The sequence below is a fragment of the Chenopodium album genome, chromosome 2 (genome assembly GCF_948465745.1).
Source record: "Chenopodium album chromosome 2, dcCheAlbu1.1, whole genome shotgun sequence".
NCBI lineage: Eukaryota > Viridiplantae > Streptophyta > Magnoliopsida > Caryophyllales > Amaranthaceae > Chenopodium > Chenopodium album.
Genome location: NC_137835.1, coordinates 85,338,472 through 85,363,543, shown reverse-complemented (window position 1 = coordinate 85,363,543; position 25,072 = coordinate 85,338,472). Strand labels below are relative to the sequence as shown.

Sequence of the window (25,072 nt, the reverse complement as noted above, 5' to 3'; positions counted from 1 at the left end):
AAAGTATCAAAGGGGAAATTCCCTGTTTCTCATAGTGAGAAACGAATCAAACAAATAATTTGTTTCTTATGGAGGCATTTTCGTGAATAAATCAATAACTTTTACATTATTATGGGCTCCACAGTTGAATAAAGTTGTTGGTTTATTTACGAAAATAGAAACAAATTTGTTTGGGATCCTGGTATCAAAGAATCTGATATCTTTCTTTCTGGTATTTTTATTCCCTTAGGTTTTGTTTGTTTAAGCATAATGCATGAGCTCTTTAATTTCGATGTTCATGGTTAATTATCTTGCTCCATCTTGTTTAAGGCTGAATATTAATGAAGAATTTCAGTTTTCCTTAACATAGTTATGATGTTTTGGGGGGTTATACATTAAAATAGTTATGTACTTCATATGAATGTTGGACAATAATTATATAATTGTCATATAAATGTAAATTTACTCAAAGAATACGGAATTTAAACAATAGTTAACTTCAAACCAATTGAATTCATCAATTAAACTAAACCAATAATATTGACTACTAAACCTATTAACAATGAAAATTCTTATATACATCCCGGTGCAAGGTATACCAAGAATATTTCTTGCTCGTTTGATTAACGGTGCAAGTGTATTAATTAAATCATCAAATTAAATAAGTGAAACACTCGAATGTAAAAAAAATTCTTCCTAGATAATTAATATAGTACCTCCCTCGTACAAATCCTCTTCAAGTCACGGCCAATACATGTATTCTTCTCAGCCTCTTCGTCCCTGGGATGCTGCCTCGACTGCTTCGAAACATGTGTGTAAAAACTCTCGGAGGTCTTGTCTAAAGCAAGAGCATTGAAGCCTAATGATGGAAGATTTGTGCTTGGAATAGAATTGTTAGCGCCGGAAAAGGAAGCCGTGGCAGCTTGAGTGCTTGACTCACCGACCTCGTATGTCGAGATTAGGAAAACTCGTTGTTGATTAGGGATACATGGAAACGGTGAAGCCATGGTTAACTACTTTGGTTGCTTAATGAAATTTAATTGATTAAGTTTTCTAAGCCTTAGAATAATTCTTTCAATCAACCACTAAGGATATACTTATAGGATTTGCAAAAACTAATAGAGATATAATTTTTCGATTTTTTTTTAAAAAAAAAAAGAAGTCCTAAAGGACACTAAATTTCATAATTTAAGTCATACGACATCTACAGTTGACAGATAACGATAATGAAAACGAATTTAACAAAATTAAACAAGAATTAATTGGGGAAGGGCTAAGAATCCAAATACATGAATATAACAAAATCAAACTGAAATTTTGTTTATTTTTATTTATTATTGATTTATTTTAGACAAAATAAATTTAATTAGAGAAGATAAAATAAATTCAAAGAATTAGTTCGGACACTATAAAGTTAAAAGTAAGTTTTTCAAACAATAATTCAAGCTAAAATCTAATCATATCTTTCAACCTACTCGGCATAATGGGCAGGAAAATGAATCTATAAATTAAATAAATTGTCTATTCACTACGTATGTAACTATCACATGAGATATATAAGTATACATAGTGTATTATAAGCTCATGCAGATGACCTCATCTTTAAAGAATTAAAGAGATGACTCTAATGTCTTTATACTTTTTCAAGTTGAAATTTTATTTTTCCTCACAAAAAGCACCTGTAAATCTAAAAAATTATGTAGTTGAATAACTTTTTTCAAAATTTAAAACTAATTAGATTATGTATGTGAAGAAAATATAGAACTTTAAATATGTAGAAACAATGATGAAATTGCTCCTTTCTATATTGCTAATCAACACCACTAAAAGTACCCTCCAACTAATATTTTTCCTATTAAAAAACTACTTATCCACTTATTCAATGCAATATATTCCGTCGATCTTTCATTCATTAATTTTTTTTTTCAATTAATCTTATTTTAAACTATATTCAATTAACAACCAAAAAAAAAATCTTAAAATTCATGTTTAATATCTTTAGCCTAAACGAAATTTTGGCTTTTTTTTTTTATATTTATTTTTTTATTTTTTAAGGGTGTTGAGTGTTGACAAATGAAATAAGAGTTAAGGGTAAGTAGTTTGGTCCATACATATGAAGAGAAAAAGTCCATGAATAAAAGAAGGCAATAAAACAAAGTTCACATCATCATGTACACATAAAAACATGTACTTGCAAACTCAATGGAAATCACACACATCAAACCACCAATAAAACCCAACACCAACCTACACAAACACAACACCACCCAAAATTAATAAAAAGCCCAATAAATTTGACATACATTTTCCACTTTCCTCCTTAATTAAAAAACCGCTCTCTTAAACCCGACCCCACCTCCATTAAAATCCAACTTCCTTCCTCTGATTAAATTCCACGGCTACCATTTACTCTTCCTTCTTCTTCTTCTTCTTCATCTTCATCTTATTCTTTACTTCGTCTTCCTCCACCATTTTCTCTCTCCTCACCCCTTTCTCTCTCTCTCTCTCTCTCTCATCACGTGACTTCTTCATGCCGACGTGCGGCGACGCAGACGCGGTGGCGCGTGCTCTCACGTGCCGTAACAGCACGTCGGCAGCTCACATAAAGCTCATCTCAACCCTCGTTATCTTCGCCACGAGTGTCGCCGGAATTTCATTCCCAGTCGTTCTCGCGAAATCATTTGCCGGGAAACCAGCCTACGACAGGGCTACTTTGGTAATTAAGTGTTACGCAGCAGGGGTAATCTTGTCAACTTCACTCGTGCATGTATTACCCGACGCCTTCGACGCGCTGGGTGATTGCGTGGTTGCCACGCGCCACCCTTGGAAGGACTTCCCCTTCGCGGGGCTCGTAACGCTTATCGGGGCGCTACTTGCTTTACTAGTTGATCTCGCGGCGAATTCCTCCCACGCGGAGGTACACGCGCGTGGGGGGTATACGCAGCTGGATGGCCCACACTGCCACGGTGGCAGTGGAGAAGGGAAGGTGGAGATGGTGGTGGTGGTGAGGGAGAATGGTGACGTGGTGGAGGAGAGAGAGAGTGAGAAAGTGGTGGCGGCCGAGGCGGCCGAGGAGGAGGCAAGGGAGAAAATGAGGCAGAGAATGGTGTCACAAGTGTTGGAGATAGGAATAATATTTCATTCGGTGATCATTGGGGTGACCATGGGTATGTCACAAAATGTTTGTACAATAAAACCACTTGTTGCTGCTCTTTCTTTTCATCAAATTTTTGAAGGCATGGGACTTGGTGGTTGCATTGCTCAGGTACTCTAATTTAAATGTCATAACTTCACTTCTTAATCTATTAATTACACGTGTTCACTAGATTATAAATAGGTTTGTTGGTTGTTATAACTTATATTAGGCCGTCGCTATACAACCAAGAAGTAGAAAGATTTACCATACAACGGTTGCATTGAACAACTTATCTAGTATGACGTTGTTGACATTTGTGTCTAGGAACATTGTCGTGGTTTCTTTTTTGGTCATGATGTCCATAAATTTTTTGACAATAGGCGTATAGATTGTAGTTTTGTACGTAGTATGCCACATTAATTAGTGGTGGAATCACTAATTCACTATATAAGTTAGGAGTGTAAGTTGGGGTTCTATTATAGGACGTTGATAGTGGGTAGACTAGTCACAATACTACTATGATTCAAGTGCCGTGATTCATAAAGTCACTTACTTTGACAAGGAAAATAAAATGGGACCTCATCTTTTGTAATTTGTGGGGTTGTACTATGGAATTAGAGCTTATAATGACGACTAGTAACATTGACCATTAATTTACCTATATCGTCTTAGAGGGGGTTCCAATCTAATAAGATCCTTCATCTTACCTACGAACAATATAGTGCTTAATTTAATGCTTGATTTAGCAAATCACACTCTTGTTCACGTTGCTGTTATTTTACCACCATTTATGTATTTCATGAAAAAGTTGTTGCTTTTCCTAATAATAAGAAATGGTGTACAAGAATAGTATATGATTTATGATTGGATTCTCAAAATGTTATTGTTCAAATTAAGTGATCTCTTTGATTTACTATATGATTTTCTTCCTAACTTATTAGGTAAGGTAATGCTTATGTCATGTGTACAATTTCCTCAGTTTGCATCATGAAGTGGTCTTGGATAATACTTCATTGATTATGATGCATGTTCTATCAGTTTATATAATCTATTTTCATCTCAAAATAGTGAATGTAACTAATAGCATTATGTACATTTATAGAAGTAGCACTAAATTAAGAATGTGTTGATACCATCTACCAGGCAGGATTCAGCTTCAAGACAACAGCCTACATGTGCTTCATGTTTTCAGTTACGACGCCAGTGGGGATAATTTTGGGGATGATCATATTTTCGTTGACAGGGTACGATGACAGCAGTGCTAACGCGTTGATTTCTGAGGGTTTGTTAGGTTCACTATCATCTGGTATACTCATATACATGGCTCTAGTCGATCTAATATCTGCAGATTTCTTCCATAACAAGTTGATGAGCTCAGAGACGAAGATGAAGAAGGGTTGTTATATTGCTCTGGTTCTTGGTTCTGCTTCTATGTCAATACTTGCTCTTTGGGCTTGAAAATTTTGTGCATATTTGTAACTCATGTAAGAATGTACTTGTACCTGTGGTAACTTTGATTATGCTAGAAATAGATCTACTTGCATTCGTAAATTATACTACAAAGTACTATGATCTATGGCGTTGTCCAGGCAGGGTAATTGAGTCTTAATTAGGTGCCTATTCAAGGCCAGTAGTACTTCAGAAAAGGGTGCACGTTCTAATATGTGCTCAACAAGAGTAATACTTAGACAATAAATTTAGATGAAAACATCGTAAGAACGAATTTTATGTCCTTAAATTGGATATTCACACCGCAATACAGAAGTATAAGCCTCACAAAATTTCCATATGAAGCTACCTTTTTATGTAAAATCATGAGATTAATCAAGTAATCTATCCATGCATGGAAAGAAAAATTGCAATAATAATTTCAGAATCCAGGTACACAATATACATGAAATAAATTGGACAAGACCAATTGAAATCAAAGGGCTGATGCACTGATGCTTCGCCTGTTGTCACTGTAGTAAGAAAGTAGAACAGACATCGGAAGCTGATCTATGTTTGAAATGCTTGAACAGAATGAAATTATATGCCATTAGTGTGATTCAGTATCGTGTTTAGTTGCTAATATTGCTACCTAAGAAACAGCAGCTAGCAAAGGTTTAAGAGGTTTTAACAGTGTATCCATGAGTAGGGCTGTTCATCGGTCCAAGACTGGACCAACCCGGATAAGACCGAAGACCGAAAATTAGAATTTTAAGAACCGAAGACCGGACCGATTAAGTTAGGACCGAATCCGGACCGGACCGAAAGAATCGGTCCAAAACCCGAACCGGACTATTTTGGACCGATTTAAGAATTTTTTTTAAAAGAATATTAATTTTTAATAAAGTCAAGGAAAACACAAAAAAAAAATATTGGAAAAACGATATTGTAACGTCATTTTTGCGTCTTTTTTTGTATGTTTAGTGCAAAAAAAACTTATAAAATTAAAGTATTCTAAGCTTATTAAGGATAATTTTAAACGTTATTTAAGGTTTCACACATATTTTTTATAAAAAAATTGGTCCGGTCCAAAACCGGTTTTTATAGGGTTTTGGACCGGACCGGTCCGAAAAAATGAATTTCAAGACCCGAAGACCGGACCGATTAATTCGGTTTGGTCCGGTCCGGGTTCGGTCCGGGGTGGTCCGGTCCATTTTTTCGGTCCGGACCGATTTATGAACACCCCTATCCATGAGCCAACCACAGTTCTAGGAAAATGTTTGCTGAATTGCAGATTACAAAGTTTTTTTCCACCCAAATACCAAATTCACAGGAGGTCAGAGATGATTTTACTCTAAAGTCCTAAATCAATTATGGCATACTTTTCAAAGCATCTTCTTGTGTTACGTCCAATTGTTGCACCATCTTCTTCCATCCGCTGATAGATAGATTCTAGACATCGGTTACAGAGCACAGGTCTAAAACAGTTTCTAGCAGGCACTTCAATCGAGAATCAGGACTTTATGATTCAGTACTTTCTCTTCTTTGAAACACGAGATGAAGCACCTCTGCAACTGGCCTCCATCAAATTGGAGTTCTGCCACATTCAAGAATCTTACAGCAGAGTGTCAATCTGATAAATCTACAACACAGCATGAACATTGAGTATTTCATATCAAGCCTTATCTGTAGACTCTATAAGCAGAACTTGATCCTCTTCAAGCAGGCAAGCATCAATCACAACTGGTAGCAGTTCACTGAAACTCATGTACCTCAACTACCACTGCTTGAAAGTTGAAACACTTTTCCCGACTCTTGACTTCTTGATATCATCTAGCTTTGACAGCACTCTCAGCATAGCACAAGGTGGCCGTAATTTAAGTACTATTGGCCTTGAAGAGCTTTGAGGTTTGATCTTAGCTTATCTCATATCTGACTGAAATACTCTACATTACTATAAGACGGTGATATGCATATGTCAGGAACATTCAATTTGGAAAATTTTCAAATTTCCCAGCCTTAATATATGCTGATCAACAATCACAAAATCTAAATCCAAACCCAGGAGTAGACTGTTCAGTGTCAGCAACAGATGCCAAGACGGATACTTCTAACTTATATCACTTTTATTTAAAAGTGCAGGCACCTTTTTTGGCTGGCATTCTCCCATTTAGGAATTCATTACTCTCTATAAACTATGACCATCTTAACATGTATGCATAAGATGTTGCCCTGCTCTTGCAACTATGTTGTTTAGTAGTTATTTCAAACCAAAAGGCACAAGATAAAAAATCTAAATTTGAAAATAAATCAAAAGCAAGTATCTAACATAGGGGAAGCCCGGATCTTCTTTCATGTTTGCTTAGTTCAACCTGTTATCTTGTCCTCTCTCACCCAATGTTTTTCCTTATACAAAGAAGCCAATACAAAAATGTTGTAGGCTCAGGGACAATACAACTGAGTTGTATCCAGTGCAGAAACCAAGGTTAGGGGATTGGAGGATGGGCTGGCAATAAGTTGAGAGGACCTTCATACTTAAAAATAGAGTTCATGACCTCCATTCTCATGCCTTGTCTAAACAAAACCTCTCTTCATGCAAAATAATTCAAAACAAAGAAAATCAACAGCCTATCATAAAAGTTTGCAAGGTGTTTAATGTGTCTTGCTAACACCACATTTGGGGAAGAAAATGATTAGAATGAAAGATGTTGATAGCAAATCAACAAGACAAAGAAATATGCTTATTAAGCATGAGCTGCAAATCAAGACCTGGCATGAATTCTAATAACCAACCATTCAACAACACATGCAGGTATAACCAAGAAGGATATGGAACTAATTGTACAGTCAAAAGATTTCTAGACATGAATGAACCTCAGCTTTAGATCACAGAATGGTGTCTGCATTACCATTATTCTTCCAGAATACATAAATTAGTCAGTATCCAATGAAATGAAACATTTTTTATTTTATTTTTTTTTATTTTTTTATTTTTTTTTTAAAAAAATAGCATGTTAGACTATTGCAAGTTTGAGCTTGTCTACATTCTTCTTCAAACTTGAAATATATAAAGAGAACTGATGCTCAATGACACATCATAGATCAATCCCCATCAGTTATCATCTAGATTCATAGTTTACATCATCAAAGAAATCTACCAGCCTGATTATAAAGAATACAAAGAGACCGAAAAATTCAACCATATTAGATATAACTTCACAATGTCACAAAGCCATTTTGGATCATGAACTGAAATACAAGAGCTTAAGAACACTCCACAGCTAAACTCAATTAGGGCATACCTTCTCAAGCAATTCCTCATGCTCAGTTCCAAAATTTGCTCCGTCTTGCTCCATCCTCTCACGCATTTCAGGGGCTATTTTTCCTGCAGCTGCATAGATCTGAAGCAATCCCAAGTAGGCAGTCGAAAGGAGAGATTGATCTTTCTTAAGCAAATGGAAAAATTGTTCAGCATTGTTAACATCCTTCTGTTCAATTAAATACTCAATAAAAGGATCAAGACTCCCAGCAAGTGGCTTCCATTGGTTAGCCATCGCCTTTTCCAAGTGCCTCAAAGCAGAATCGATCTGGCGTTTCCCCAGGAAATAATCCATGAAAAGGACATGGGCTTTCCATATTTTATTTCCAGATCTATCTGTGACATCCTTCAGCAATAGTTCAGCCTCCTCGAGCATATCATGCCTCAAGTAAGCACCTATAACAATAGTTGGGAGCCTGAGATCATAACTCTTATACTTAAAGTTCCAATCTTGGAAGTACTTTTTCAGAAGCTCAATATTGTCTAGCTTTGATAGAATGTGAAGCATAGTAAAGTAGCTTAAGTTGTTACAAGCTGAAAATTTTGACTTCATCTTATCCCATGCCCGAATGACAGACTCTAAATCACCAACACCAGCATACAGGCTAATCAAACGATGATAGCCAAAACGATCAGGATAGTTTGAATCACCCAAAATTTCCTCCGCCTTTTTCAAGGATGGAACAGCTTTCTGATACTGACCAGCTTTGACATATGCTGAGGCGAAGTTGCAGTATAGTTCCCACTCATCTTTAAGATTTTCCTGTCTTTGAGCCTCGTCCATAACTCGTTCTACACCCTCGAGATCATTTAAACATGAATAGCTATGCATCCATATTTGGTAGGAGATAAGACTTAAAGGGATGTTTCTCCGCTTCATTTTCTCTACAAGAAGAGGCACTTTCTCTGGCTCGTCTACTTTCATAAAGAGACCCATAAGATTGCTGAATGCCAATTCATTGGTATACTTCATCTCATCCATCTTTTCAAAAAGAGCCAATGCTTTATCAGTCATCTTTTCAGTACAGTAACAATTCAAAAGAACTCCATATATGGAGACTTTTTTCACTTCAGTAGGAAGACTATCAAAGTACTTCTCTGCTTCACAAATACCCTTAACTTTACAAAGTATATTCAAATGCAACGCATACTCATGCTCAAAATTTTCCTTCTCCATCCATTCAAGGATCTGTATGAAGCAAACATCACAAGCTTCAATTCCACAAAATCATAAATGATAAAACTCTTCTCCAACCATCACTATCATAGTGACATGTCAGGCACACATACATTCATACAAGCAAGCACCTAAAGGCTAAAACACGGACACAAAGACATAGCAATACAAATGCTCAAATCTAAACATAGGGGCCATATTTTTTTAAAAAAAAACGTCATCTAGTAAAAATAATAGTCACTATTCATTATTTCATTCACATTTCACAATCCCTGAGACAAATGAGGCCAAGAAAACTCATTATATTATACAAAAGTGGCAATATAAGAAACTAAACACTGAAACATTAAGCACTGGAGAATAATCCCACATACTTCAAATTACCCAATTAAATTCCCAGACAATGGAATCAAAATCATGATTAAACAAATGAAAGCTTCAATCTTTAATTTCTACTAATACCCAATTAGAAACATAACAAAAAACAAACTATTAACTTCCACATAATAAAGTCATAATCAAACAAATGAAAGCTAAAATCTTTAATATCTACTAATAACCAATTAACAAATATAGCAATTATAAAAAAAAAAAAAAAATAATAAATTATAAAAATAAAAAAAAAAAAAAAAAAAAAACATTAAATTAATAAGCTAAGTTACCTCAAGGCAATGGTCGTAGCGGCCAAACTTACGGAACTTCTTAATGCAATTAATAAGATCAAATTTGTTAAATTTTTGGGAATTTTTTCTGGAAATACTATCCAAAACATCGGAAATTTTCTCGCCGGTGGACCACACATTTGATAATCTAGTGTAAAGAGTATGTTTATTGAATTTCCGGCGATATGCAGGTGATTTTTCCGGCGGAGAAGTTGACAGTTGCCGGAAAATCTGAGAAGCGCCGGAAATTAGACGGTTATTGTTGGTTGAAAGCTTGAGTATGCGGAGTATCGAGTGATGTATCATTTTGAGAGTGTGATTTTCTTTGTTTGTCAAATTGGGGTTTTACAAGGGTTTTGACTTTTGATTTTAACATACAAGTAGAATGATGAAAAAGTGTCTCGGCTCGGGATTGAACCTCAACCTTAAAATTAAAGATGCTTAAAATTGAACCTTTTAAAGATGCCATCTTTTTCACTATATAATCTAACACTAGTTAATTATATGGTCTAAAAATTCTAACTAGTTGTCTTAAATTCTTTTAAACTTGACATTTATACTGACTACTTCCTATGCTCCTATAAATTAGCACCATTTGACAAAAAAAAATGAGTTCATATAGAGTCATCCTTTTTCTTACAACTTTTATACATTACTATTTTGCATCTTGCAATGATTACTAATTAGTTCTTTAATCATCCATAACGATGAGGTTGGTTGGTCTTATTGAAAACACATAGACTTGTTGTCAATTAACAATCAAAGGCTAAATGTATAAAAGCTTACTATAGTAATTTCAAACATGAGTAGTTGAGTCACAAAACTTAGGTTTGGTAAGCTTGATTGAACTTAGTAGTCACACACTATCTCTCATAAACTGTTAGACTTTCAGGTAAATTACATGTGTTTCTTAAAAATTTGCATCATACATTTTATTGAGAATAATTTGAAATTTGAATTGCATATATGTGTATTTAATGCATGCTTTGTTTAATCATTCATGATAAATTACTAAAATTTCTTAATTTAACTAAAATTTACTTAATAGAAGATGTAATTTTTTTTATTTATTTTTTTTTTTTTGAAAAAAAGATGTGAATGATTTTTATGAAAGGGTACATGCTATGGAATACAGGAATGTCACGATTAGAATTGTCAATTCAAAAAAAACGGGTCGGGTCAACTTGGGTTGGATCAATTCGAATTAATTCCATAACCTATGCAGGTCGGGTTTGGGTTGGGTCATACTTGAGTCGGGTCACGTCGGGTCATACTTCTTATCGGATTTAGGTCGGGCTAATAACAGGTCGGGTTACATTCGGATCGAGTTTAATTCGGGTTTTCACAGGTTTAAACGGGTTAGGGTAATTCTCGGGTTCGAGTCGAGTTCGGTTCAAGTCAATAATTTGCGGGTTAGAATCATGTCGGATCATTCTCGGGTTTGAGTCGGGTTCAGTTCAAGTCAATAATTTGCAGATTGTAATCAGGTCAAGTCATTTTCAAGTCAGGTCATTCTCGGGTTCAAGTCGGGTTCGGTTCAAGTCAATAATTTGCGGGTTATAATCAGGTTGGGTCATTTTCAAGTCGGGTCATTCTCGGATTCAAGTCGGGTTATGTTCAAGTCAATAATTTGCAAGTTACAATCAGGTCGGGTCATTTCCAAGTCAAGACATATTCGGGTTCAACTAACTATAAATAGATAATTATCATTTTTATCAAGCTGATTATTTCCTTTGACTATAATATACGAAGTATATGACAATATACTAGGGAACAATAGCCTATAATTTAGGAAGATAATTATCTCCTTTGACCATACAACAAATACATATTATATTTAACTCTTAAATTTGAGCTAGGATGATGCTACTTTCTTTTGCTGGCATGGACCGACTTGGTCTCCCGAGACAAAATGCTTTGATCAACAGTAATAAGGTGGCCTAAATTGCATTTAAGGTGATTTGAAATCGGGTCAGGAACAATTTGGGTTGAAGTTTAGGTAAGGTCAATAACAAGTCGTTTAATTTCGAGTCGGGTTAGTAACCGATCGGGTTGAATTTTTGGGTCTGGTAAGTAATAGGTAGTATATTACAATTCGGGTAGGGTCAATAACAAGTTGGGTTGAATTTGAGTCAGGTCAATAACAAGTCGGGTTGATTTTGGGTCGGGTTTGTAACAGGTCGGGCTGAATTCGGGTCGGGTTAAATTCCGGTTAGAATAGTAACAAGACATGTTCATGTTAAATTCGGGTTTTGACGGGTTAAAACGGGTTAGGGTCAATTTCGGTTCAAGTCGGGTTCGGTGCAAGTTAATTAAATTGGCCGTTGTAAACCGGTAAATTGGTCGTTTAACAGCAAGTTGGCTGGTTCCACACACCCAATCGTACTCCAGTCGGTTATTGAGGATCATGGTAAACATTTTGGCAATTTTTATTTCCGGGCAAAAAAAAAATCAAAAAATTCCAAAATTGAAGGCTAATATCCACGCTCTTTGAGAAATTTTGTAGGTTTCGGGGCCCGATGTCGAAAAGTCTTGAAATTATATGGGAAGCATCTAGGGGTCATATAATGTTGTTTGGAACCATATATGATCATTATTTGTTGTCATAAATGTTCGTGGTAGGTTTGAATTAATGAAATCGGTGCAAGTTGTAAACCGGTAAATTAACCATTTAACAGCAAATTGGATGGTTCCACACACCCAATTGGACTCCCGGAATGTATTAGGGACAATAGTAAACATTTCGGAAATTTTTATTTTCGGGCGAAAAAAGTAAAAAAAAAAAAAAAAATCCAAAATTGAAGGCTAATATCCACGTTTTTTGAAAATTTTTGGAGGTTTCGGGGACCAGTGTAAAAAAGTCTTGATATTTTAGGGGATGTATCTCGAGATCATATAATGCCGTTTGGAACAATATATGATCGTTATATGTTGTCATAAATGTTCGTAGTATGCTTGGGTTAATGAAATCCGTGCAAGTTGTAAACCGGTAAATTGGTCGTTTAAAAGCAAATTGGATAGTTCCACCAACCCAATTGGACTCCCGGAGGATATTAAGAACCATGGTAAACTTTTCAGCAATTTTTATTTTCGGACGAAAAAAATTACAAAATTGAAGACTAATATCCACGTTTTTTGAGAAATTTTGGAGGTTTCGGATCCCGGTGTCGAAAAGTCTTGAAATTCAAGGGGATACATCTCGGGGTCATATAATGTCGTTTGGAGCCATTTATGATCATTATATGTTGTCATGAATGTTTGTGGTAGGGTTGATTTAATGAAATCGGTGCAAGTTGTAAACCGATAAATTGGTCGTTTAAAGGCAAATTGGAAAGTTCAACCCACCCAAATGGACTCCCGGAGGGTATTAGGGACCATGGTAAAAATTTCGGCTATTTTTATTTCCGGGCAAAAAAAAAGTCAAAAAATTCCAAAATTGAAGGCATATCCACACTTTTTGAGAAATTTTGGAGGTATCGGGGCCCGGTGTCGAAAAGTCTTGAAATTCTAGGGGATATATCTCGGGGTTATATAATGACGTTTGGAACCATATATGATCATTATATGTTGTCATAAATGTTCGTGGTAGGCTTGATTTAATGAAAACGGTGCAAGTTATAAACCGGTAAATAGGTCATTTAAAGGCAAATTGGATGGTTCCACCTACCCAATTGGACTCCCGAAGGATATTAGGGACCATGGTAAACAGTTTGTCAATTATTATTACCGGGTGAAAAAAGTCTAAAAATTCCAAAAATAAGGCTAATATCCACGTTTTTTGAGAAATTTTTAAAATTTCGAGGCCCGGTATCGAAAAGTCATGAGATTCTAGGGATTACATCTTAGATTCTTAGGGTCATATAATATCGTTTGGAACCATATATGATCCTTATTTGTTGTAATAATTTTTCGTGGTAGGTTGGAGTTAATGAAATCGATGCAAGTTGTAAAATTGGTCGTTTAAAGGCAAATTGGATGGTTCCACCCACCCAATTGGACTACCTGAGGGTATTAAGTATCATGGTAAACATTTCGGCAATTTTTATTATCGTGCGAAAAAAAGTCAAAAAATTCCAAAATTGAAAACTAATATCCACACTTTTTGAGAAATTTTGGAGGTTTCGGAGCCCGGTGTCGAAAAGTCTTGAAATTCTAGGGGATATATCTCGGGGTCATATAATGCCGTTTGGAACGATATATGATCATTATATGTTGTCATAAATGTTCGTAGTAGGCTTGAGTAAATGAAATCAGTGCAAGTTGTAAACCGATTAATTAGTCGTTTTAAGACAAATAGGATGGTTCCACCCATCCAATTAGACTCCCGGATGTTATTAGGGACCATTATAAACATTTCGGAAATTTTTATTTTCGGGCGAAAAAAGTAAAAAAGTTCCAAAATTATAGGCTAATATCCACGTTTTTTGAGAAATTTTGGAGGTTACAGGGCCCGGTGTCGAAAAGCCTTGAAAATTTAAGGGATACATCTCGGGGTCATATAATGTCTTTTGGAACCATATATGATCATTATTTGTTGTAATAAATGTTCGTGGTATGCTTGAATTAATGAAATCGGTGCAAGTTGTAAACCGGTAAATTGGTCGTATAATGGCAAATTGGATGGTTCCACCCACCCCATTGGATTCTCGGAGGGTATTAGGGACCATGGTAAGCATTTCGGCAATTTTTATATCTGTGCGAAAAAAAGTCCAAAAATTCCAAAATTGAAGGCTAATATCCACGCTTTTTGAGAAATTTCTAATGTTTCGGGGGGCCTGGTGTCGAAAATTATTGAGATTTTAGGGGATACATTTTGGGGTCATATAAGGCCGTTTGGAACCATATATGATCATTATATGTTGTCATAAATGTTTGTGGTAGGTTTGAGTTAATGAAATTGATGCAAGTTGTAAACCGGTAAATTGGTCATTTGAAGGCAAATTGGATGGTTCCACCCAGCCAATTGGACTCCCGGAAGGTATTATTGATCATGTTAAACATTTTGGAATTTTTTTTTCTGGTTGAAAAAAAGTCAAAAAATTCTTAAATTGAAGACTAATATCCACGCTTTTAGAGAAACTTTTGAGGTTTCGGGTAGAGCTGTCAATTCTGGTAGGGTTAGGAACGGGTTGGGTTAAATTCAGGTCAGGTTAGTAACAAGTCGGGTTAAATTCGGGTTTTGACGGGTTAAAATGGGTTTGGGTCACTTTCGGTTCAAATCGGGTTTGGTTGAGGTCAATAATTTACAGGTTACATTCGAGTCGGGTCATCTTAAGGTCAGTTCATGTTCGAGTTCGGGTCTCACATACTCGGGTCAACTCGGGCATAGGGTTGGTTTCAGGTCGAGTTTTGGTCACCATTTTTTCGGGTTCAGATGGGTCGTTTGATAATCAAGTTTGAGTCGATATTTCGGATTGGGTCAACTTTTGACAGCTCTAGTCACGATATAAGTAAAAAAAAAATACTTTCATAAATGGAAAAAAATATTTAAATTTAAAAATAAATAAATAAATAAAACTATACAAGTGTATTGTTGGGCCTTTCATCTTGTGCCAAGCCCAAGTGAATACACGATAAGGGTTTTTGGTGAGAGGGATGTAATCATGCATTCATGCCGACTGCCGGGTTGCATATTTAGCCTTGGGGATCAAGGTTTTATCATGCCCTACAATTCTACTTCGTATAATTTAGAGACGGATTAGTAATTTAGTATACCTTTACCTTACTAAAATTTAGTTGTAACTAAACAAAAAAAATGAGAAATAAGGGAGTGTTAATGAATTCTCATGTAGTTGTCTCCTACACCAAGGCTAGCCAAGACACCATCACCGTTAATATATATTGCCGAGACCTCCGCAAAGGCGTCATTGACACCGAGAAGGCGATGACATTCACGGACAATGCCCGTGGATTCTTTCCAAACCACGGTGGGCCGGAGTTTGAGCTAGAGTTGTCCAATGCATGTAAGAAGATTGAAGGGTGGTTGGAACACATGAAGGTAGATGAGTGTTCCCATGCATATGTTATTGATAGTATTCTCAAGTGTTCTTACTACCAAGCTCATAATTCTGCTTCCCTATCCTTGGACGTCCACCTTGAAATATCAGATGAATACTCGAATGTTTCGAAGCAGTCACGTCTTCATCCGAGGGAAGACGATTTGCAGGATGGTGTGTGTTTTGAGGGTGATACTTTGAAAAGGTTTTGTATGTAGGGTATAATTATAGTAAAATTAGTACTCTCTTCGTCCCATTAAGATTGCCCCATTTAATCCGACAGAAAAGTAGCATATATGGAAGAAAAAAATGATTTTAGGAGTTGTAATTTTTAAGTTGGCTGATCAAAAGTCTGCTTAATTGATTGGTAATTGAATGATTTGGTGTGCTTTTCCCAATTTATGAAATACAGTATCCAACCAAATATAATAGTAAAGTTCAGTTCAGTTCAACTCCTAATTTCCTTCTCTTATAAAATATTCAGTTCAGTTCAGCTCTAATAAGTTCAGTTTAGTTCAGCTGAGTTCAGTCAATGAGAACAGACCCTCAGTTATAATATCAAGTGCTTGAAACTGTGCTTCCATTGAGAAAAGTTGCAGAATACATACAGCTCAAATAATTACGCGAAACTGCAATCATATTCTGTCTTGAACAATCATCCATCTAGTTTACAGGATATGACCATAGAGAGAATATGATCAAACTTCAAACAGAAGCAGGATATCTGAGAAGCCATTTCAATCCATCTCACTGGTATAACTGCAGAAAAATGCACAGGCTATGGCTAAATCACTCCACAAATTGAACAAATTACTGATGCAGACTCGACATCTAACTGTTGAAGAGATCTGCTAAAATAGCTTGAAGTCGTAAGAATAGCTTGTGAATGATATGCTTCAGAAGTTATCGGATTATCAAGTTATAATTGTTGGCATATTTCACAAGAAGGATGTGAGTAAGCTCAGATTTCCTAGTAAACTGTTGATTTTGAAAGAATTATGACCTGTAAATGTTGGAATGCATATGTAACACAGGTAAAACTAGTAGGTCTATTTGACAAGAAGGCTGTGAATAAGTTCAGTTTTCCTAGTAAATTGTTTATGTTGAAAGAATTCTGACCTGTAAATGTTGGAGTGCATATGTAACACAGCTTAAGCTTTTTGATAAAAGAAATAAAACAAAAGGAGGCATATAGAGTATTGTCCTGCAGTATTTGATGGTGGAAATCACAACAGCATGCAATGTTAAAGCCAGTAAAGATCAGATAGTCTTCTGAATCATCTATACAATATAGAGGCCAAAACAACCTTTTTTGCAAAGATTTAGACCAACAGCCTGTCATGGATGTGCCTCGCTAACACCATGCAATTTCAGGGAAGAAATAAATAGAATGTTGAAAGAATAAGAAACAGTACGAAGACATAAGCTAATGCAGCAATGTATTACAAAACAAGCAGACAGAAGAAATCTTAACTTCAGCCCTATCAGTATGCATCATCACACACATCTAGACATAAACGAGCCTCAGTTTAGGTCAAAGTGTGTTGTCTGCATTATTATTGGTCTTGTTAGAAACATTACAGACTACTGTAGACCAATAGTCATTGTTAATTGCTGAAAAGAGCATTCGAGAATGAGGACTTGTGTTTTGGTATGCATTCTGAACTGTTGTAGGCTTTGCAGTATTAAATCATGTCTACTTTATATTAGAACAAAGAAATTAAAAAAGATACAAGGCTCAATGACACAATCATAAATAACATCACATTAGAATTCAAACAGTCTGATTCAAAAGAGAGAGAAACAATTCTCTGACATTATTCAAACCCCCCCCCCCCCCCAACCCAAAACAGTGAAGCTGTTTCAGGATATTCCACAGCTTGTAAATCTGCAACATCTAACTCAATTAGGGCATACCTTCTCAAGCAATTCCTCAAGCTCAGTTCCAATATTTATAGCACTTTGTTCCATCCTCTTACACATATCAGGTGCCGTTTTCCCAGCAGCTGCATAGGTCCGAAGCAACCCCAAGTAGGTCGTCGGAACAAGAGGCTGGCTTCTCTCTAACATTTCACAGTACTTTTCAGCACCATCAACATCCTTCTCTTCTATGAAATACTCAAAAAATCTATTAAGTTTCCCTGCAAATGAATGCCAAACCCATTGGTTAGCCAGCGCCACTTCCAAATGCTTCATTGCAAGGTCAATCTGGCGTTTCTCCAAGTAGTAATCCATGAAAATGACATGGGCAGCACAAGCTTTATCTCCACTTCCATCTGCAGCATCCTTCAGAATCAGATTAGCCTCATCAAACCAGTCATGCCTCAGGAAAGCACCAATTACAACAGTAAGTAACCTGGCATCATAACTCTTATAGTTGGAGTTCCATTCCATGAAGCACTTTTTTAGAAGCTCCATATTACCCAACTTTGTTAGGGCTTGAAGCATAGTTAAGTAGCATAAGTTGTCATAATCGTCAGATCTTAACTTTAACTTTTCCCATATCCTATTGACAGCCTCTAATCTACTTAAAGAAGCATAAAGGTTAATTAAAACATGATATCCAACATTGTCAGGATTATCAAATGAATTATCTAAGATTTCTTCAAGCAGTATTAAAATTTGGTCAGCTTTTTCAAATTGGTCAGTCTTGAGATATGCTGAAGCAAAAGTGATATATATAAGCCACTCGTCTTTTATAGATCTCTGTAGTCGAACCTCTTTCATGACTTCTTCTATACCCTCACGATCATTAAGACACGCATAGCTTAGGATCCATGGTTGGTAGCACACACAGCTTATGGGGATATTTCTCTGCTTCATCTCCTGTATAAGAGGAGGCACTTTCTCAGGCTGGTCCACTTTCATATAGAGAGAAATAAGATGTGCATAGGCCACCTCACTCGATACAAAGTTCATCTCATCCATCTTATTGAAAAGAGCCAATGCCTTATCAATCATCTTCTTAAAACAATAGCCATGCAAAAGAGCACCACATGTGGCTCTGTTATGCTCATCAGGAGGAAGACTATAAAAGAACTCCTCTGCTTCATCAATACCCTTAACTTCACATATCATACTCAAATGTAACGCTGAATGACCAATTTGACCTTTCTCCATCCATTCCAGAATCTAAAGCAATTCCACAAAATTCAATTCCCATATCATCAATAGGGGCAAAATACTCACAAATCAACAAGATCGCAAAATCATAATCAAGTGAAACAAGCACAAAAATTATTACTCTGATTACTCTCAGTCTCACTAATTTCATTCCAAATTCATTTTATACCATATATATATACATACATATCAATTACAGAAAAGGCATCATCAGCACGGCTACAATCAAGTATCAATTACAGAAAAAGCAAAGGGGTCAGGACTTGGAGAATAATTAAGCATTAACAACACCAATGGATCGGACATGTGATTTTGTCATGAATCATGAGATAAATATCATAAGAAATGTAATTTATGCCAGATGCTGTGCATGTCAAAACAACACAAGGGTTTGCTAAATCCTATACCAATATTAAAGAGGATGAGTTAAGTTACCTCGAGGCAAAGCTGGTAATGGCCATCCTTACGTAGCATCAAAATGCATTGAACAAGATCCTCCCTTTTCAATTGATTGTTGTTGTAAATCTGGTCCAAAACATCAGAAACTTTCTCGCCGGTGGACCGCACCAACGATAATCTACTGTAAAGATTATGGTTGCTGAATTCCGGACGCCTTATGGGTGGATTTTCAGGGGTAAAGCTCGGTGCTGTTGAAAAAAGAATCCGGAAAAAACAAGAACCTGCCGGAATCGTCATACGCCTGGTGGTGTTTAGAGACCTTGTTTTGGTTAAGAGTCTATGCATCATTTTGTATGTTTTTGTTAGCTCCCATGCCCATCATCGGGGTTTTATAGCCGGATGTCTCAGCTAAAAGACTATAATTAGACTCAAATTTCAAATGTCCTCTCCCAAAATAATTGTCGTATTGTACCAACCACTCACAATAGCCAATGTACCAACCACTCAAATTAGCCACGTAGTGTAAAAACCACTCACATTAGTCACGCAGTGTTGTACAACCACTCACGCCAGTCGGGAAATCTTCCCAGATATCCCGTTACGCGGTAATAGTAATATTATATTGGTCAAATAACTTGCATATAATTAAGACAACTTTATTAGGATATATTTTGAGATATTTGGCATTTACTCATAAGAATCTTAATACTTAAAGATAACAACTCTTTTAATTATGACATCAAATTTCAAATATTATAACATCACTAACCAACAGAATTCAATAATCTCTGGTTGCATGTTTCTAAAACTTCATCACTAAGCCAAAAAATTAAGGGTACACCAAACCAAAACTTAATTTGACTCCTAAGTTAATTCAGGGATACTTACTTCAGGCTTCAGCAACTTTAATTAAAACATATAAGAAAAATGTCCAGGGCATTGGACACCTAGCATATCTTCTGGAGCAACTCCTCATGCTCAGCACCTATATCTATACCATTTTCCTCCATCCTTTGACACATTTCCGGGGCTGTTTTACCTGCAGCTGCATAAACCTGAAGCAACAACAACCAGGTTCTCGAGTTAAAAGCCTGAACTTTCTCTAATTTACTGCATAAGTCTTCAGCACCATTAACATCCTTTTCTTCTTTGAAATGTTCAAAGAAAGGATCAAGTTTATCTACTAATGGCTTCCAATTGGCAGCCATTGCTGCTTCCATATGCTTCAGAGCAGAATCAAAATTATGTTTCTCCAGGTAGTAGTTCATGAAAACAACATGAGCGATCCTTATTTTTTGTTCAGCCTTATCTTCAGCGTCCTTTAGCAGATGCTTCGCCTCTTCATGCATGTTATGCCTAAGGTAAGCATCTATGAGGACAGTTGGGAGTCTGTCATCATAATTTATGCAACTCATATCCCACTCCTTCAAAAACTTTTTGAGTCCCTCAATATCATCTAGCGTTGACAGGGCTCGAAGCATAACAAGGTAGCTCATGTTTGGACAAACACTAAATCTTGACTTCAGTTTATGCCATGCCTGATAAACAGACTCTGAATCACCGGTACTTGCATACATGGAAATCAGAAAATGATATGCTTTGCGGTCAGCTTTCTTAGGCTTGTCAAAAAGCTCCTCCATCTTTTTCAAGGCAGCGTTAGCGTTCTCAGACTGACCAGCCGCTATATACACTGCAGCAAGGTTGCTATGGATTTGCCAATCCTCATTTACAGAGCTTTGTTCTTGAACTTCTAGCATAACTTGCTCAAGACCCTCAAGATTGACACGATATCGATAGCTCTGAATCCAGATGTAGTATATGTGGTTGGTTAGTCGGATGTTTCTTTGCTTCATTTCTTCTACAAGAGAAGGCACCTTGTCTGGTTGGCCTATTTTCATATAAAGACTCATGAGGTTACTGAAGGTCAGATCATTGGATGCATAGTTCAGTTCATCCATCTTTTCAAAAAGAGCCAATGCTTTATCTTTCATCATTTTAGTACAGTAGCAACTTAAAAGTGCTCCATATACATATTGGTTCTTGAGATCAGGAGAAATGCCGTCAAAGTACTCCTCAACCTCATCAATGTCCTTAACTTTACACATTATATTTATACGCAATGCATGGTCTGTAGCAGCATTTCCATATCTACCTTTATCCATCCAATCAAGTATCTGCAATGCAGAAAGCATATTAGAGAGAACTGAATGCAAAATTAACATTATGATGGAGTTAAAATTCTTATCTACAAGTAGCTCATAAATACAAAAAATCAAATCATCTCAAACAGGTGTTCTGTTCCTAATTAAATGGGAAGATTAATCCGAATCTTTTTGACAAGAATAGAAAGAAAGTTGTAGCAATGCTCCTAAATTAGAGAAAAAAAGAAGAAAAAGGAAATTTTTGGTAATTTAAGTTGAGGTACTTTGGTGGGTAATGTTGAAGATATGTATCTTACGAAGGTATTTGGACCTAGTTAAGGATGTGCCAACAAATGTGAGGACATGTGGTGGGTTGACAAAAGATTTTCCTATTATAGTTGGATTGCATCAAGGGTCTGCGTTAAGCCCTTTTCTTTTTTTGCAACGGTTCTAGATGGAGTAATTAAGCCAATTCAAGATGAGGTTCCATGGTGTATGTTGTTTGCGGATGATATTGTTTCGGTGGATGAAACTCAAGATGGGGTTAATGCCAAATAGGAGCAATGGGGGCAAAGGTTTGAATTTAAAGGGTTTAAGCTAAGTCGGAGCAAGATTGAATATTTGGTACGCCGCTTTGGTAAAAGAGGGGAATAAGCGATGATGTAGTTAGTTTGGACATAAAGGATTTGGCCATGGGTGAGTGTTTTAAATATCTTGGTCGATCTTTCATAAGAATGGCGACATTAATCAAGACGTGACCCACAGGATTAAGTAAGGGTGGCTTAAATAGAGAAGTAAGGGTGGCTTAAATAGAGAAGAGAGTGTTATCTGACGAAAGCATTCTCTTTTACACTTTGAAGGGGAAATTCTATAGGACTGCCATGAGACTAAAACTTTATGGTATAGAATGTTGAGCTTCTAATGAGCAAATTAAAAAGATGGAGGTTTCGGAAAAGCACATGTTAAGATGAATGTGCAAGAACACTCTAAGAGATAAAATAAGAATTGAAGTTATTCGCAAGAAAGTGGGTGTTGCAGCTAAGGGAAAATCGTCATCGTTGGTTCAAACATGTAAGACAAAGACCAAGGGTGTACCGGTACGAAGAGTGGGATCATGGAGATGTTAAATGAGGTAGAGGGGGATCGATAATGACGTGGTTGGAAGGAGTTAGGAAGGATATGAAGAAATGAATTTGCATGAGAATGAGGGTTGATCGTAAGGGATGGAGTAAGAAGATTTTTGTGAGAATATACGGAATAATCACTTTTGGTTCATGTAGCTGACCTCACTAATGGGATTAAGGTTGTTATTGATTGATTATGCTTCATTTTAACAACTCGCTTATTCTTTATAAGCTATTGTGTTGTTACAATAGAATAATATGGGAATTGGGTTAATATATTACAAATCTACCCTAGGATATTACTTTCTCAACGGCCATGGGGTTATGGCTTCGGCTTCCTCTGGAGGGATTACGATCATCAATCCCCTGATTATAATTAAGATGTTCTAGGTCCTCATTTTTTCGCAGCCAAAAGTCAAAATTAGATGGCTATTTGAGACAGCTATTAATAGGAGCATTCCATTAGAGTACATAGGAGAAAGGATTAAGGAGAAGGTTATGCACACATGTTTATAGACAGAACACACATTGAAGCTATTAATAGGGGCGTGATTTATAGAAAGGAGGGAGAAAGAACACAAACTAATGCATGCCAGAATGAAGCAGAGAGAATCGATATATCGTCCAGTGTAATAATAAAAGATTGAAGAACACACATTTTAACTTGTTTTATGGACTACTATTATCTAGAATATGATGGATAGTAGGTTTGATTGGATATTGTAGATATTGGGCTGAATTCTAGTTTTAAGACTCGCCTTCCAAGACAGAATGATCTGCACTTGTTTTATAAACATGGGAAATAAAACCAAGCTATACACCCCCTGCAATCAATTTGGTCATCATCTCTGAAAAAATATAGGACCAAAGTAGAAGCAAATCTATTTACTTATATTTGTCATATAGGGTCAGATACATGCAAATTGCTAAACAAGCATAGTAAGATTCACAATCGACAGGCAAGCATGTATGCATATTTGCCAAGTGCCAACATATTTAGGTGAAGATTTGTTCGGAGTAACATGTAGAATTTTGCAAGTAAATTGGCGAGACTGCAAGAGTTGTGTACCAGTAAAACCCTATGATTATGCTAAGATATAAGCCCTTTAAACTACCATATTGCCAATAAAATAAAGGGTGTATTCTCTTCAAATTGTTTTGACCTATATATTTATAAATATATCAGAACTTATCTACAATTACTTGAACTTACTTCTACTTGTGAATTTGTGAATATGTTTGAACTCATCTAAACTGTCCTTATTTTATTAAAGCTGTCTGGACTTAGTCAAAATTGAGCCTTTTAGAACTCTCATATGCCTATTTATTGCCTAAATCATAAGTTAATGCCAAAATTCCATTAACTTTCACCAAACACACAGAACCTATTAGGTATTGAAAATCTTCAAGAACTCCAACTTGACTTAGTTGGCCACTAGTTTGCCTCTTAGAATGTAGTATTTGCTTCATTTAGCACTACAAATAGACATAAGGATCCTCTCCATTGTATCTCCACCAATTCCTTTATTATTTTTACACAAACAGCAACAAAATATCGTTTCACACCCCTATTTTTCTCCATTAATGCATTCCCAATCATAATATAAGAAATGGACCGTTCATATACTAAGGTATCAACCATTGCATAAAGATAAAAGTTTCACACAGTTAATTCATAGTTCATAGTAAAAATCAGCAGCACCTGCTAGAGTCTAGAATTTTCTACATTAAGCATTGCAATTTGCATATGCATCAGTTTTTAGTAACAACCATCAATTGATCAACATTACAAATTCATTCATAATTTCATAGTTCATACATGAGAGAGAAAATTCCTAATTAAGTCAAACAAAATGCAAACTTTAAACATTGGATTGTATTCAAGAATCAAGACCTAGCTAAATCCACAATTAATCAAATACCCATTTCAGGAAATTGCAAAACAAAATCTGGGCAGAAACAAAAAATCAAATTTCGTGCATAAATTCACCCAAAACAGAAATAAAAGTAAACCTAACCTCAAGGCATTGATTGTAGTGGCCAAACTTACGAAGATCTTTAAGGCAAAATATAAGATCAGTCTTAAGAAACTGCTCCCCATTTCGCAATATTCTGAATAAAACATCGTGAATCCTTTCGCCTGAAGTTACCACCGACCATAACTTCTGATACAAATCTTGTCTGTGGATGTGACGGCGATTTTCCGGCGGAGTTTTAGACGGAACTGGTGGGGCGACGGTGGAGAGTCGCCGGAGAATCTGAGACTCGCCGGAGATGAGACGGAAGGTGGTGGTTGTGAGCTTGAATTTGTGTATTAGTGATTGTAAAAACATTGTGTTGTTTGTTTGGTAATGCGGGTGGAGTTGGGGTTTATCAAGGGTTTATGTTCTTATGTTATGGACCATGGAGGAGTGATTAGGGATTACGAGATCCGAATAACATCTTCACCATACAATCGGTTCAATTATTTGTTAAGTTTCGGTTGTACAAATGAGTAAACCAACTCTAATTTTTGGCTCCAAATGCGTAGATACATTTTGACAAAATTGCACAAACTAACAAGTCGATTTTGCTCTTATCATGATAAT

The 25,072-nt window shown here is 36.1% G+C and overlaps 4 protein-coding genes across 5 annotated transcripts; 1 reads left to right on the top strand and 3 right to left on the bottom strand.

Moving 5' to 3' along the window:
* Positions 1–2,358: 2,358 nt before the first annotated feature.
* On the top strand, positions 2,359–4,669 carry LOC145605022 (zinc transporter 6, chloroplastic-like). Its single transcript, XM_081661033.1, has 2 exons — positions 2,359–3,244; positions 4,259–4,669. The coding sequence occupies exons 1-2, from the start codon at positions 2,510–2,512 to the stop codon at positions 4,571–4,573; spliced, it is 1,050 nt and encodes a 349-aa protein (XP_081517159.1). The 5' UTR covers positions 2,359–2,509; the 3' UTR covers positions 4,574–4,669.
* A 2,941-nt stretch (positions 4,670–7,610) lies between these two features.
* LOC145591702 (pentatricopeptide repeat-containing protein At4g01990, mitochondrial-like) lies at positions 7,611–10,221 on the bottom strand. Of its 2 annotated transcripts, none has more exons than XM_081648209.1 (2): positions 9,702–10,221; positions 7,611–9,051 (listed from the first exon to the last, which is right to left on the bottom strand). In XM_081648209.1, exons 1-2 carry the CDS (start codon positions 10,005–10,007, stop codon positions 7,831–7,833), a joined length of 1,527 nt encoding a protein of 508 aa, XP_081504335.1. In that variant the 5' UTR covers positions 10,008–10,221; the 3' UTR covers positions 7,611–7,830. The 2 variants fall into 2 exon arrangements, with proteins under 2 accessions (XP_081504335.1, XP_081504342.1); XM_081648216.1 differs by having other exon boundaries at positions 9,734–9,980.
* Positions 10,222–17,567: 7,346 nt separating this feature from the next.
* On the bottom strand, positions 17,568–19,805 carry LOC145591692 (pentatricopeptide repeat-containing protein At1g02370, mitochondrial-like). The gene is made up of 2 exons (XM_081648200.1): positions 19,256–19,805; positions 17,568–18,829 (listed from the first exon to the last, which is right to left on the bottom strand). The coding sequence occupies exons 1-2, from the start codon at positions 19,565–19,567 to the stop codon at positions 17,600–17,602; spliced, it is 1,542 nt and encodes a 513-aa protein (XP_081504326.1). The 5' UTR covers positions 19,568–19,805; the 3' UTR covers positions 17,568–17,599.
* A 122-nt stretch (positions 19,806–19,927) lies between these two features.
* On the bottom strand, positions 19,928–24,962 carry LOC145591682 (pentatricopeptide repeat-containing protein At4g01990, mitochondrial-like). Its single transcript, XM_081648191.1, has 2 exons — positions 24,503–24,962; positions 19,928–21,393 (listed from the first exon to the last, which is right to left on the bottom strand). Exons 1-2 carry the CDS (start codon positions 24,815–24,817, stop codon positions 20,167–20,169), a joined length of 1,542 nt encoding a protein of 513 aa, XP_081504317.1. The 5' UTR covers positions 24,818–24,962; the 3' UTR covers positions 19,928–20,166.
* Positions 24,963–25,072: the final 110 nt, after the last annotated feature.

What these genes read in the sequence shown, in the direction of transcription:
- LOC145605022 (XM_081661033.1), top strand. Translation starts at nt 2,510, where the DNA reads ATGCCGACGTGCGGCGACGCAGACGCGGTGGCGCGTGCTCTCACGTGC. An exon ending in TTGGTGGTTGCATTGCTCAG is followed by an intron (nt 3,245 to 4,258) that starts GTACTCTAATTT and finishes ACCATCTACCAG; the next exon opens with GCAGGATTCAGCTTCAAGAC.
- LOC145591702 (XM_081648209.1), bottom strand. Translation starts at nt 10,007, where the DNA reads ATGATACATCACTCGATACTCCGCATACTCAAGCTTTCAACCAACAAT. An exon ending in GCTACGACCATTGCCTTGAG is followed by an intron (nt 9,052 to 9,701) that starts GTAACTTAGCTT and finishes TGCTTCATACAG; the next exon opens with ATCCTTGAATGGATGGAGAA.
- LOC145591692 (XM_081648200.1), bottom strand. Translation starts at nt 19,567, where the DNA reads ATGATGCATAGACTCTTAACCAAAACAAGGTCTCTAAACACCACCAGG. An exon ending in ATTACCAGCTTTGCCTCGAG is followed by an intron (nt 18,830 to 19,255) that starts GTAACTTAACTC and finishes GAATTGCTTTAG; the next exon opens with ATTCTGGAATGGATGGAGAA.
- LOC145591682 (XM_081648191.1), bottom strand. Translation starts at nt 24,817, where the DNA reads ATGTTTTTACAATCACTAATACACAAATTCAAGCTCACAACCACCACC. An exon ending in ACTACAATCAATGCCTTGAG is followed by an intron (nt 21,394 to 24,502) that starts GTTAGGTTTACT and finishes TCTGCATTGCAG; the next exon opens with ATACTTGATTGGATGGATAA.